Consider the following 15,528-nt stretch of genomic DNA (forward strand, 5'->3'; position numbering starts at 1 on the left):
GAAAATCATGCCTCGTAATTGAGATGACTAACTAACAACAAAACAATACAAATTGAGAGGGAAGAACAATGCTGTCTATGTACAAGTCAAAATATGTATGTATTTAGCGGTATTGCTTCTAAATGACTTGATGGATCTGGACCAAACTTGGTATGCAGACCCATTGTGACCCAACTTGAAAAACTGGTAGGATTTTGGAAGGACTGGATGATGGGAGTTGTATTGCAATCACATCCCGGGAGTCTTTGAATCCCACCAATAATGGATCTGGACTAAATCTGGCACATATACCCACGTTTTACCAACTCAAAATACTGGCAAGGTTTAGAGCCCACCCACATCTGAAGAGTAATGTGAATCTCACAAATGATGGACCTGGATCAAAAATGGTACAAATACAATTACAAATGGAAGTGGAAATTTCTCTAACCATTGTATAGAGTTGTAAAAATGAAACATATTTATTTAAAAGGAGGAAACTGGCTAAAGGTACTAGGGTGAATATTTCATGCAGCATGCATATGGTCAAAAGTAGGTGTCAGATAACAAATAGTTTTTTGTTGGTACAGCAACAAAATATTTCTGTATGGTCACCATGTCTTTCCATGTTCAGCTATTCAGCTTGAAGGATTGTTGAATTATGCCATCATAGATGCCCGGCAGATGAAGATAAACTTTGAGTGAAGATCACAGCTTTTGTAAACTGTGTGGCCTTTGGATCACAAAAATGGAATCTAGAACATAGGTGTTCCATCTGCAGCACTATGCTCACCCCGACCCATAAACAGGAATATAATTTTAATGCTTTATAGCAAATCAAAGAAGACAATATAGATATATTAAATAATTATAATTGTTTATATGCAGACTGATATATACACATTACTTGACTCTATACATACTTAAGCAATCCCTTGTTGTCCGAGTAAGATTGTCCTCGAAGTGTGATGATAATTCCTTGGGTTAGTAGGCATCTTGTGGCCAAATTTGGCAGCAATTTGTCCAGTGGTTTTTGAGTTATGTTAATCCCACAAACGAACATTACATTTTTATTTATATAGATAGTTAAGTCGTCATCTTCTGAAACATTGTCATAACTCCCCAAGCCTAGAATTCCTGGGTGAGAGAGACCCACAGTGCTGAGTAAAATGGCAGCAACAGCTTTACTTCTCCCCCCTGAGGACACACAATACCTAAAGCAGAGTGTTCTGCTTCTCACTTCACTGAGGAGACTTTTACTTTCACTTTCTATGTCTCCCTCTATGCCTCAGTTGATGGGGCTGCCCACACTTCTCTGGTCACCTTTACCACTCCGTGCCAGCACGCTGCATATCACTATGTCTTATTTTCGGGGTATGGCTTATATTGTGCAAATGCTTGGAAATCCTGCTACAGCTTATTTTATGGATATGTCTTATTTTAGGGGAAACACGGTAGATGTCGGTCTGTCTGTTTGTACCACAAAGGCTGTTGCTAGTGAAGTGGCCGTCTATGATATCACTTGGAAAAAGGTGACATGCATGATGGGGAGTAAGGGACACAATGAGAGCTCCTCTCAGAGCTAGTTGTTGTTGTTCATTCGTTCAGTCGTCTCCGACTCTTCGTGACCTCATGGACCAGCCCACGCCAGAGTTCCCTGTCGGCCGTCACCACCCCCAGCTCCTTCAAGGTCAGTCCAGTCACTTCAAGGATGCCAGCCATCCATCTTGCCCTTGGTCGGACCCTCTTCCTTTTGCCTTCCACTTTCCCCAGTATAATTGTCGTCTCTAGGCTTTGTTGTCTCCTCATGATGTGGCCAAAGTACTTCAACTTTGTCTCTAGTATCCTTCCCTCCAGTGAGCTAGAGACAGGAGAAAAGGGATGAGAAGGAAGGAAGGATAGGGAGAGGGAGAGGGAAGGGAAAGGAAAGCAGAAATGGTATGAGGGGTGGAAGGAAAGAAAAAGAAAGAAGGGATGAAAATGGGGGTAGAGAGAAAGAGAGAGAGAAAGATGTTAGGAGTGGGACTTGAGTTGCAGATGGATAAGAGGAAGTTAGGAAGAAATTTAGGTTTAGGACATGTTCCCCAAATATGGGATGGATGAGGAAAGAATATTGAAAGAGGATAGAGACAATAAATGAAAGGAAAAATGGAATGGGCAACTAAGGAAAATTTCCTGTTTCCAAAATTAATGGGAAAACTGGGGGAAGAGAAATAATTCCCCTTATCAACAACATCATCATCATCAACAACAAAACAAGATATCTGTGTAATTTAGGCTGATTCCACACAGCCATCTAAGCCTGGTCAGGAGGTTGATTACAGGGACCTGGTTCCATGCAGAGCACCTACACGGCACCACAGGAACTAGCTGGAAGCTGGACAGTGGCCACAAAGATCCATTGATTGCAGATCAGTCCAATGCAAGAAATATATTGTTGTTATATTTTATATTTCAAGATTTACATATTCTTTAGGTACAGTGATAAAAACAGGGAATAGAGGATTATAGTATTTTAGTATGAAAGCATATATCTTGGTCTGCAGTGAATCATGGACTTCATTACTCTCTTCATGGAGCTGAAAACAAAAGCTGTGGTATTTAACATCTGTAAGGAAGTTATGGCTGTAGACAATGAGCCCTTTGGGTCAGCGTGGGATGACGGAGAACTGGTAGAAGGGTGGGACAGTGATCAAGCCGCTTTCCAGAGGAGTGAGGTCAAGGTCTTCAGGGGGGATAGTGGGCTTCAGATGGAAACTCTGGAGGATGGTGGTGAAGAAGAGGAAAAGCTCCATGCGGGCCAAAGATTCACCCAGACAGATCCGCTTCCCTGCAAACAAAACAGGAGAATCATCAGGAGGAAATGACATAGAGAGATTTCTCTCAAATGTCTTCTAATGAAGACTTAGGTGGTTTCTTTACTGTATAAGCATCCTGCCTTGCTCCAATAAACCAAAGGATTCTATGGACTTTCTCTCATGACCAGCAATGAACTTCAAGCAGATTCTATCAATAACCTCACTTTTCTGGCCATGACTAACCGACTGCAAAATCGGCACCACAACTTTGATTGCTTTGCAGCAACATCTCTTGATGGACGTCTTTGTGAGATCTTATGGTCCAATATATGAGAGATGAGAAAATGTTGGGAAAGCAATTTTAGGGGTCAGAAGTATATGAGAGAACTATACCTGAGGAGAATGGTACAAAGGCATCGTTCTTCTTGAAACGGCCATTCTCATCCAGGAAATTCTCTGGGTCAAAAGCAAAGGGTCTTTTAAACATTGTGGGGTCATGAAGGACACTGCTGAGAACAGGGTAGATTTCTGTCCCCTGTAGAAAAAAGAAACAGGATCGTGGAGGGAGATTCAATGTTTCAGGAGTGTCACCAGGATGTTTTAGAGCAGAGCATAGTTTGTCATCTCTTAGTGGCCCATGAATACCATTTAAATGTTTATTGTAATGGACAGCACTTTACCCTTTCCTGATGGTTTGAGTATCATGAGTAAGGCAACACTATGACAGAACTATCCTATCCATTAAATGTTTTTCAAACTCCTTAAGAGACACCAAAACATTTAGCAGTAAACAAGATCCATTGGCAAATTTTACGCTGCATGAAGACATGCTGCGTTGCTAAATGATACTTGCAGATGACCTTGGAGGAAGGGGGATGGAATCCATAAAAACGGATCACCTTATCAGAACAACATATTGCTAGGGGTTACTTGCAAGCCTTATTGCTTATACCTTTGGGATAAGGTATCCTCTGAATTCAGTGTCACGGATAACCCTGTGGGCCACATCCATGGGAAGGAGATCACTGCATCTCTGTATTTCATGGATGACGCCATCCACATATGGCATCTGGCTCCGGTCTTCAATGTTTGGGACACGATTGTGACCAATTACTCGATCAATTTCTTCATGCACTTTTGCTGTCAAACAGATGGTAGTCATGAATTAATCTTCAGATTAAGAATTCTGAATGGCAGCTCAGTTTCTAATGTCTATAGAAGCAAACTGAACATCTATTTCCGAGACAACAACCCTATGAATACCAGTTTTGGGAAGAACCCTGAAACTGTATGTGAGGGCCTTTGCCCTAGGCGTGGAGGGGGAGAGGCAACTAGTTTTCCCCATGCCATTGCCCATCACTCCATACCTTGAACTTCAGGATGTTTCATCAGAAACAGAAAACCATATCTCAGGGTGGAGCTGACTGTCTCTGTTCCACCAATAAACAGGTTCAGGGTAGTAAGCACTAAGTTCTTCTCATTAAATTCAGTCCCTGGCTTGGTTTTTTCCTAAAAATAGGAAAGAACAAAGCATTGTGAAAGCACTCCAGGAAGGCCCTTGATAGCAAGTATGGGAAAGTGTGTTCTGTTTTGAGGGTGAATCAAGACTAGACAATGCATTGTTGAAGGCTTTCATGGCTGGAATCACTGGGTTGTTGTAGTTTTTTTCGGGCTTCTAGAACATGGCCATACAGCCCAAAAAATCTGCAACAACCCAGAAGGCCAGTCAAGTTACATATTTCCTTCCCAGTCACTCAAATCCTAGAATTTTAGAGCTGGAAGGTTAGAGCTTAATAAGTTGAGGCACATCTCCTTCGTCCTTTCGTTCCACTTCAGTCTAGTATGTTGTTGATGTGATTGTTCGGGAGCAAGGAAATTACCTTGCTCTAAATCCAGGGTGAGGAGGAGGGGGAGATGATCACTTAGTAAATAGTTTCCTACAGCAAATGAATCAATGCTGCTTGTCAAAGAGGGTGAGATCAAAAGATAGTCTATCACACTGGAACCTCTTGAAGACACAAAGGTATATTCGTCCGCGTTGGGAAATTGGATAAGCCCATTTAGCCAAAATAGGTTAAGCTGTGTGGCCATTTTGAGCAAGCATTTCCCGGCTTGGTTGCATACTTGGTCTTTAGAGTGTCGGGCTTCTGGAGTTAGTAAGGAGTAGAAGGGGTCTTCATCCAAGCCCTCCTCTCTCATCAGGTTTTCCAGGCTAGCCCCCACCCTAGCATTGAAGTCGCCCGCAATAATAAAATCACAAGAGGGATTCTCGGACTTTAAGCCTAATATGAAGGATGTTAGTTTGTCCCAGTGGTTGGCTGTTTCATTTTTCCCCTTGCTGCTTGGGATGTAGGTGTTGACAAGAACGATTTTTCTTGATGCGAGAGTTAGCTGGACTGCTTGTGCCAATGGTGGGAGGTTTGTTAGACTGGAGGCAGCTATGTTTGATGCGATGGCTATGGCCAACCCACCCTTGGGGCGGCCAAGGCTCTTGGATTTGGTGGCTGGTAGATTAAATATGCGGTACCCTAAGATATCGATGTCCTTTTGGGCCCAGGTTTCTTGTAGAGCAATTACTGATGCGCTTTTGAGGAACTTTAAGAAATAACAGTTGGATATTTTCCTCCCCCAACCCGCTATGTTCCACGATATGAATAGAGTTTTTGGGCTTGAGTTTAGTCATTGCACTCTTTCCAGTTGGGTTACAGATGCTGTAGGTACCGGGCTAGGGGCTGAGATGGTTTTCTCAGGAGTAATATCTGAGGCTAGTGCGATGCCTCCAATATCCCCATTGAAAACACAGCTGTTCATGGAATCTCTTTTCTCCTCTCTGCCTTGCCGCAGATGTTGCTGTTGTTGTTGTTGCATTTCTTTGGCAGTAGTGTTAATCAGCAGTGGTGTAGGGGGTGCACTCTTTCCTTCCCTGGGAAATAGATCATGAGTAGGGGGGCTGCTGCCATCCTTCCTGTGGACCAGGACCTGAATTGGAGACAGGGTGCGGGTCGCGTCCTTCTCGTTCGGCTCCAGCACCAGAAGGTCATTTATAGGGGCCACTTCTAAGTCCATTTCATCCTGTGGGGACTCTACAGTGGGCATTAAGCCCGCCCATGGCTCAGCCGGGATCTCTATAGTGGTCGCTGCAGTCTTGAGGTGACCCAATCCAAGATCAGTGTCTCGCTGATCGCTGCAGACTGCATTGCTCAGGCTCGTGGGGTGCTTCTGTGATGGTTTGCTAACAGCCTTAGCTGGACTGGGCTGTGGCTTATTTTTTCCGGAAGCCTCCCTGGAGGTTAGTAGGCTGGGTTTGCCCACTGATGCAGGCATGTCGTCGCCGTGCATGGGAGTTATCGGTGGGCTAATGTCCAGATCACGGAAAACCCTCAATGGAACTATTTGGAATTTGAGCAAGAAGAGCTTCATCTTCATCAGCATAGATGGTAGTATTGATTGCTCAAAAGTAATTTCAATGGTCTTGTCTGCAGAGACTTGGGGTAACCATTTCACTTTAATTAGGTCCACACTTGGAGGGGGTATACGTAGTAGCTGGCCCAGCGATGTTCTGGTGGTTCTGTATGATCTCCATCTACCCTTGTTTATGTTGTTGTTAGCAATTCGCAGCCTTATCTGGTTTGCTTGCAGGATTCTATTACACTTGGTAGAAGTAAATGAGTAACCTCTAACTAGCTTTGAGTAGGGTTTTTCATCCATTGTATTTGCCTCCCTTCTGGGCCCCATACTGACCGTTTGAGCTGGTTGAACTGAGCTTCCCTTTGGGGCCTCATTCTTCTGGGTAAAAGAGTCAAAAGAGAGCCTTAACTGCTCAATTTGGCTTGTTATACTTTTAAATCTTTCAAAGATATATGCCACTGTTTTCGCAGTCAGCAAACAAGCACTGGTGGGGTTAGTTTGATTTACTAGCTCAGATTGTTTGAGCTCAACAGTTTGTGGGCTTGTTCCAGGAGTATCTCCTCCACACAGCCCCAAGGACGCTTCTTCCTGGAATACTAGTGAATTGTTGCTGGAGTTTAAGTTTTCTTTATCCGAAGGTAAGCAACTGTTATCGGTAATTAATGGATACAGTTCTGGTGTACTCACGTTTCCCACAAGGTCGTCTATCTTTAGTTGTTTGGAAGGTTTATGCTGCTTGAGTGGCTCAGGGCTGGACCTTGCCCGTTTGTTTTTGTTTTTGTCTCTTTTGTTTCCCATTTGTAGAAGCAGAGATGAGTTGCAGGGATGGAGTATAAAAATAAAAATAAAAGAGATAAAAGAGATAAAAACTGGAAGTGGTAAGCTTCCTTAAAATGCCTTAAAATGCCTTGGAGCAGCTCACTTCTGCAGCTTCTCCTTCACCCTAGTCAACATCCATGTGAGGGCGATCTGGCTGCGACATCTGTCACCCCATTGATCGCCAGGGTTGATTCGGCTGATCTGGCTGGCTAGGCGGGTGTCCCCTTCCTCCCTCACCGCTCCATGTGCGTCCCTCCCGAAGCTGCGCGCTCGGTGGAAGAGGACGACGTCCCAGGTATAGAAGGAGTGTACCAGAATATTCAACTAAAGGATATCTAAAAGATTCCCCATCCAACCACTTTTTGAAGACTTCCAAAAAGAAATATCTATCTTTCTTCCAGGCATTCCGTTCTATTGCGGAACAGTTCTTATGGGCAATGTTTTGACGGAATCTCTTTTAGATGGGAATCAGAATCTATTTGCATTTCATGTTGTACTTGAAATGTAAACTAAGAACAATATTGGCTGCTAGCAGCAGTTTCAGAGTCTACAAAATGACCAGTCTTGATTAAAACCATTGCACATTTCTCTTTGAGTAAAATATGATGGATATGATCATAATGCATTTTGATTTCCTGGCCTAATGTTCCCTATCAAAGCCACACCCAGCAGTATAAATGGCAAGGTTCTGAGAAATGTGTTGGCATCATCTTCTGTCTTGATCAGTATGATCAAGATAGAAAATGATGGCCTCAGAGCAAGGTAGGAAGCTTTGTGCCTTACAATTGTTTTGGACTAAAACTCCTATAAGCCTGCAACAGCATAGACACATGTCAGGGAGAGTAATCTGGAGGACATCAAATTGCTGGAGTTAGGAGATCTTCAAATCACCCGTACAGAGTCCCAACTTGCTCAGTGACAAAAGGTACACAACTGCAAACAGACCAACAAAGCAATAAGACCAACTAAATACAGGACACAAACAAGTGCAAGGAAACTACAAATAGATACAGGGCAAGTTTCAGCCTGAGCCCAACACAGGAAGTTATCTTATCCTGGTTACCTCAGAAAGAAACTTGTCAACAGCCAAGATCGCATGAGGGATATTGTCACCTAGTAAAAAAATTACATGGAATATCTCTTTGGATAGGATATGGTGGATATGATGTAATACATTCTGATTTCCTGACCTAATGTGTGTTATCAAACCATACTACCACATGTTGATCTATCCAACATGTGGTAGTATGTGTCAGGAAGAGGAAATCTGGAAGACACAGGGTTGCCTAGATCTAGGAGAACCTCATATCTTTCATGAAACTCCCAAATACCTTTTCCATCTGGGTGACAAAACAATCGATGAAGTCCCGTTGGAAGTTGGGATCAAAGGTGTCTTTATTCTTCTTCATTTTCTTGGCGATGAAGAGCCTCATTTTTTCCATGCTATCATAGACTTTGGTGGGTGGTCCTGGGAAATACTTCAGAAAGCTGACATACATATCATAGAACTGCATGAGAAGACAAAAGATGTCCAGTTGGTGATATGCCCTGTTCCTCCCTCTCATTAGCATTGCTCTCCTAGCTTGGCCCAGGAGAATGTCTAGAGTTGGTAGTATCATTTTTGTTTAAGGTGAACTATGCACATTTAGAAATATCCATGGAAATGCACCTTGCTGAAGTCTCATTTTGCACGGCAGGCAGAAAGCTATTGCCTTGCTCTTCAGCTTCATCCTCCAAATTCCCACCACTTGTCTATTGTCATGTCTTGAGGGAGACACTTGTGCATTTGAAATTGTACTGTAATTTTGTGTTCCCTCAAGTAAGGTAAAACCTATGGCTTCTCCATTATCTGAAGCACCTCACCTCACCCTGTCCCACTTCCTACCAGTAAGGGACAGCAGTAGGAATCCTTTCCCTGAGTTTGCTGCCTTTGGGACAGTGGGAAGATATGGAACTGAATATGCCATTTAATTTTGTGCTAATTTAATTAGGTTCGTAAGCTTCATGTGCCAGCTGCATAGAGTACACCATATGAGATGCACCAGATAGCCTTCATAAACGTATATCCTGCCCATCAACAAAATAGGAAATTGACTAACAATGCGCACAAGGTACAATAAAGTGAAATACAGTCAGCCTCCTCATTTTTGGTTTTCATTTTTGCATATTTAATATTCATGGCTTTGATTTTAAATTTTCTCCTGAGGAATCTCTAGTGGGATTCTGGCATACCAGGTCCATATTTTCTCTTTCATTGATTTATCAATGTATCTACTTTTAGAGTCATATTGGAGGAACTGTAGATTTCAAAAGAGGTGTTCTTTCAGGTGCTCCAACCAAGAGAATGTAGAGGAACATGTATTAAGGAATTCTGAAGAACTTAGCTGCATATAGGGGGGGGGGGGGGAAGCAAACAAATGAATGGTTGCAGATACTAGGGCTGTGTAAAAGTTTGTTTGTAACTCATTTGTCAAATATAGTTTAGGGCAGGGCCTTTTGAATTCTCTGCCACAGGGCTCCTCACCTTCTCAAACTACATTTCCCAGAATTCTGCTTACTACCTTGTGCCTCCTTCTCCTACCTGAAAGTTTTGGTGGAGGAAAACTGTTTATTCTCTAAAGGGATTTTTAGATAAAAGAGGATTGTTGGGAGTTGAATCAACCCTGGGAGGTAGGCAAAGTTGAGAGGCAGAAATTCAAAAGGTTTTCTATTATTATTATTATTATTATTATTATTATTATTATTTCAAAACCTGGATGGGTATCTGTTGGGGGTGCTTTGGCTGTGCTTGCTTTTCCTGCCTGGCAGAAGGGGGTTGGACTGGATGGCTCCTGGGGTCTTCCAGAGAAATAGTACTGTTAAGTTTATGTTGGTTAAAATTCCCACCAAAAATCAGTGGATGTGCAAATCTTTCTGAAACTTAGAGGGAATGATACCCTGGTTATGTTGTATCATTGAAAATATAAATTAGAGGTGATAACTCTTGCAGTTTTTTTTTTTAAAAATATTGCTTTTAAAAACATTTTTAAATTCCCAAAAATCAGTGAATGAGTGAAATGTTCTGAAATTAGGGTTGGGTTTACAGTGGTAAATGTGTTCTACCATTGTAGGAAGTTTCATCCTGATAAAAATGAGGGAGTAAGGAGTCCCATAAGCTCCTTCCTTGCTCAATTACTTAACAAAAAGTAACAAAAATATTATTTTGTTATAGTTATGAAACTCGTAACAATATTTTAGAAACATTTTAGAAACAATTCATCACCCCTGCCTAATTTAGTAATGAGCATCAAAGCATTTCTTTCATTGATTGCAGAGGCCTAGCAGATACATTGATTAATCAGTCAAATGTATGTGAAGAACATATAGATCAGCTATGCTAGAGTAAAGGCTAGCTCAACATTTCTGAGGTGGAAATATTCCATTCACATACTAGAAGATGGCACCCAGAACCTTCTTCATTGATCTAATAGACCAGTGGTTCCCAACCTTCTTTTTTGACCAGGAACCACTTTGATCAGGGACCGCTCTCCAACATTACTATCAAAGGGGTTACAAATCTAATTTTGGTCAACTTTAGATTCAGTTTGGTTATTTGGGGTCTTGATTCAAAAAATTGCATTGGATAGACCACATCAGATCTAGTTTCTGATACAGAACATATGCCATCCAGTAGTCGCCATCTGCTCACCCACAGAAAACCATATGTAATAATCTAGAGCCACGGACCTTATTTTCGGTTTCATGGCCCACCAGTGGGCTGTGGCCCACAGGTTAAGAACCACTGTAATAGACAGAAGAAGAGGTATGAGTTACCTGAGCCCAGCCTGAGCTCATCTCCCGGAAGGCAACATTCATTATCTCCATGAGGGACTGGAATTCCTTGTCCTCATAGTCAAAGCGTTCCCCAAAAATAATAGAGCAAATGACATTTGAGACAGTCCGACTGAGGTAGTAGGTAGGGTCAAAGGGCTTCTCTGAAGTTCAAGAACAAAGAGAAAAGATGTGTTTCCTTGAAAAGCCTCATATTTCCTTGTACCTGGAAACATTCTCTGTGACAGTTGCTTTAAAGTGCTCCCCAAACCTATCTTTTATACCATACTATCCTCCAAAAAAAAAAAAGACCAAGTTTTTGAGCCATGAGGCATCCAGTTCTTTCTGGTCCAGCACTTTTTCTGGTACCTAAGAGGACCCTTCTTTTTCAGTTGTTGTTGTAATTTGCCCCATTTAAAAGAGAGGAATGTATGGATCCTTGCTCACCACCCACTCCTTCTAGACCCTGGTGATTTCTCTGTTTTAAGGGTCTTTTTTGGGGGGGGGGGGGTCTCATGCAGCATGTAGATAGGTCACCTTACTTAAGGCATTGTAACTAGATCATCATAGCTACATCTCCTAGAAGAGGATCCCATCCTTAGAGTTATGCGCAAAATTCACAGAAGATGAAAAATTGGATGAAGGGGAAAGTTCTGATGAAATGCCAAAATGGAAAATACTGGTGTGGTTGATATCTTTTACTATGATTACATGTTCTAACATAGTGAAATACCCTTTTCTTCTGGAGAATGAAAACAACGATTGCTTTTCCTTACAGCTCAACTCACCCTTAGTCTTCCTGAATTCCTCTAGCAGGAACTGGGCCTCCTCTTGAATCCGTTCTTGAATTGATTTTTTCCCCATCCCAAAATCTCTCAGGACACTGACAGAAAATCGTCGTAGTTGCTTCCAACGCTCTCCATTGGCAAAGGCCACCCCTGCATGAAAAAGGAAATAAATGAAACAGCTAACAGGATGTAGCAGAAAATATGTATTGTGATAGCAAAGCTGATAGGAATGGCTCACCATGTCCTTGGAAGGTCCGCTCTAGGGTTGGGTTGGTGGCCCTTCCACTGAATTCATCTGCCTTGTCTATCAGGGCTTCCTTCACAGCATCATGTCCACACAAGACCACAACTGGTCGTGTTCCAAAATAGACAGTGAACACGGGGCCATACCTTTCACTCAGTTGTGTGGGAAAACCATCTATTATTTAGAAACACTCCTGTTTTGAACTTGGCAGATCTTTTGTAACAGTGTTCCTTGAAATGATCATATCTGACAGTGGGCTTCGAGTCCTACAGCAGAAGGGGGCAGAGTGAAGAAGGTCTAGTTTATGATTGAATAATTTCAGAGTAGAATGAATCTTAATGGGGCTTTTCTGTTTCATTTAAATCAAGCATTTGAGACTTGTCTAGAGTAATGGTCAAAATATGTTATTTATATCTTTTGGCATAAGGCATTTTCATCACTGAAATCCACTCCAGGTGTTTTTGTCTCCATTCAGGAAGAAAGGAATCCAAGTCCAGGGGTGAACAAACCTGTGACAAAGAAGTTCCTTTCTACAAAAAGTCTTTTTATGACTGCCTAGACTAGTTAGATAGAGGCCTAAGGTATTTATTCATTTATTTACAGTATTTATATTCCGCCCTTCTCACCCCGCAGGAGACTCGGGGCGGATTACAATACAGGCAAACATTCAATGCCTTAGACACACAACACATATAGACAGACAGTCAGAGGCTATTTAACATTCCAACTTTTTCTGGCCACCAGGGGAGCTGTCGCTTCACCGTCCATCTGCGACACTGATGAAGTACTTCCACATTCCCTGCATGCTCGCTGATCTTTATGGCCTCATAAATTAGTTAAATTAGCCTCCCCACAAAGTGGTACCTACATTTCCTACTTGACAGATGCAACTATCTTTCGGGCTGCAAAGGTCGACAACAAGCTACACAAATTTGGTTGGAAGCTCACTCCGACTCAGATTGGCTTTGGACTCATGACCTTTCTGTCAGTAGTGATCTTAATGCAGCTGACATCCAATTTCTCTATTTGGTACAATTATTTCTTCTTTTTTAATTATTATTTTGGTACAATCACTCTCATGAACATTAAAAAAAATCAAAGTCAGCTTGTAACTGATCCAAGATAAGGAACATTTTTGCATCTCCCTGCTGTCCTTTCAAATGGATGTAGCCTACACATGTTGTGTTGGGGATCACAACCAGACTCAGTGAAGACATCTGCCCTTGCGCTATGCTACTCTGCTGCTGAGTATGCATGCCCGGTGTGGAACACATCTCACCATGCTAAAACAGTGGATGTGGCTCTTAATGAGACATGCCGCATTATCACGGGGTGTCTGCGCCCTACACCACTGGAGAAATTACACTGTCTAGCCGGTTTTGCACCACCTGACATCCGCCAGGAAGTAGCAGCCAATAGTGAAAGGACCAAGGCAGTGACAATCAAAGAGCATTGTGAACCCCACCAATGATAGAAATGGATCGAACTTCCCACACAGAACCCCTCATTACCAACATAAAATACTGTATTTTCTGATGGTCTTTGGTGATCCCTCTGACACCCCTTCGTGACCCTTTCAAGATCCTGACCCCCAGGTTGAGAAACACTGCCCTGAGAGGTTGACAAGGGTAGGTATATACATACATACATACATACATATATACATGACACAGTCACTCCACATGTCAGTCAAACGTTTATTACAGCCCAAAGACCCAACTGGCTCTGTGGGGAAAAGGTGCACAACTGCAAACTGATTAAAAATGATAAAACTAATTAAACGCAGGACGATGTTTAATACAAGATGCACATGAACAAGGGTAAAGGCACTGCAAATAGATACAGGTCAAGTTTCAGCTGAAATCTAATACAGAAAGGTATCCTGGCTACCTCAGGGAGAAACTGGGCAACAGCCAACGTCATGTGGAGGAAATTGTCCTCTAGTAAAATTTTTTAGATGGAATTGGGAAGATCTAGTTGCTGATAGGCTGGGAAAGGCGGTATACAAGTATAGTAGATAAAATAAATAAATCTACCAAGTTTCTCAGTAGTGGGCTAATACTGTGTACCCGAGCCTGTTTCTAAAAACTGTAGGACAATAAGATGTTATATGTCATACATTCAACATTATGGTTAAAGTCACTCACCTTGAGGAGAGATTTTAAGGTTTGTGATGACTTGATCTGTAGGAAATTCCCAATCAGAGGCAAGGGAGTGGGTCCTGGAGGAAGCCTCCCCTTGTTTGATAATTTCCTCTTAAATGATACAATGGCAAGGCAAGACAGGTAGAAGACAAGGAAAAGGGTGACTGCTCCGAATAGCTCCATGATGGAGTTTGCACTCCTTATGCTCCTTTACCCAGAATGTGCCCTGTCTGTGTATTTGATTTGGCCTGAATTGGGCCCCTCCTTTTGCCTTACATAACTATGTTACATGCACATATAGGATGTTTTATCTCTGGTACCAGAGTCAAGATTAATAATTTATTTCCCAGTTAATCATTTTTATTATCACAGAGGGCATGTAGACATTTAAATTTCTTTATTCTTGCAGGAAAAATCATGCATAGCTTTCTTGAACCCTTGCAATAAAATCATGCCTGGTAATTGAGATGACTAGCAACAACAACAAAACAAAAGATCCAGAGGGAAGGACAGTGCTATGATACAAATCAAAATATTTATGTATGTAGTGGGACGGCTCTTAGATGGCTTGATGGATCTGGACCAAACTTGGTACACAGACCCTTTATGACCCAGCTTGAAAATCTAGCAGGATTTTGGTAGGATTGGAAGGGATAGTGCACTCACATCCAAAGAGTCTGTGAATCCCATCATTAATGGATATAGGATGATGAGAGCTATAGTTTTCCTCCATCGGATTACCCATGTGTAGTGGATCAAACATGATACACATAGCCATCATGACCAAAAGGATTTTATGAGCTCGAGAGAAGATAGTGATAGTTGCAGTCCACCTACATATGGAGAGCTGTTTCAATCCTGCCAATGGTGGAGCTGGACCAAACTTAGTACACATACTAAGTGATTTAAAATAGTCACAGGGTTTCATGGGCCTGTCAGAGGTTGATGGGAGTTGTAGTCTACCCACATTCAGACAGCACTGTGAATCACTATATATTTAGACCAAACTTGATACACACCCATCATGACCAAGTTTAAATACCGGGGAGGTTAGAATGGGCTTGGCAGAGGATGACGAGAATTGCAACCCACTCATATGTGGAAAGCTCTGTGAATTCCACCAATGATGGATCTGGACTAAACTTGGCACACATAACCACAATGACCAACTTAAAATATTGGTGGGATTCCAGCAGGGACTGACGCTGGATGATGAGACCTGAAGCCCTCCCATATCTGATGACTATTACAACAAACCTAATCCTGGTATCACCAGCTACCTATAAAAATATAAAAATGGAAGTGGAAATTTCTTTAACCATTGAATAGAGTTGTAGAAAAGGAACAAATTTATTTAAAAGGAGGATACCAGTTAAATGGACCACGGTGCATATTTCATGAAGCATGCCTATGGTCAAAAGTTGGGGTCAGATATGAAATACATGCCGCTATTCAGATTGAAGGATTGTTGAATTATTCTAACATAGATGTCCAGCAGATGTAGAAATGCTTTAAGTGAAGACTAAGCATTGCTACGT

General features: G+C 42.0%; 1 protein-coding gene across 2 annotated transcripts; it reads right to left on the reverse strand.

Moving 5' to 3' along the window:
* Nucleotides 1-2,411: 2,411 nt before the first annotated feature.
* On the reverse strand, nt 2,412-14,260 carry LOC132780572 (cytochrome P450 2G1-like). Of its 2 annotated transcripts, none has more exons than XM_067460909.1 (9): nt 13,936-14,260; nt 11,841-12,020; nt 11,603-11,752; nt 10,818-10,978; nt 8,336-8,512; nt 4,145-4,286; nt 3,730-3,917; nt 3,171-3,312; nt 2,412-2,809 (listed from the first exon to the last, which is right to left on the reverse strand). In XM_067460909.1, the coding sequence occupies exons 1-9, from the start codon at nt 14,171-14,173 to the stop codon at nt 2,628-2,630; spliced, it is 1,560 nt and encodes a 519-aa protein (XP_067317010.1). In that variant the 5' UTR covers nt 14,174-14,260; the 3' UTR covers nt 2,412-2,627. The 2 variants fall into 2 exon arrangements, with proteins under 2 accessions (XP_067317010.1, XP_067317009.1); XM_067460908.1 differs by having other exon boundaries at nt 13,990-14,257.
* Between the last annotated feature and the right edge of the window lie 1,268 nt (nt 14,261-15,528).

This window comes from Anolis sagrei, chromosome X, assembly GCF_037176765.1.
Source record: "Anolis sagrei isolate rAnoSag1 chromosome X, rAnoSag1.mat, whole genome shotgun sequence".
NCBI lineage: Eukaryota > Metazoa > Chordata > Lepidosauria > Squamata > Dactyloidae > Anolis > Anolis sagrei.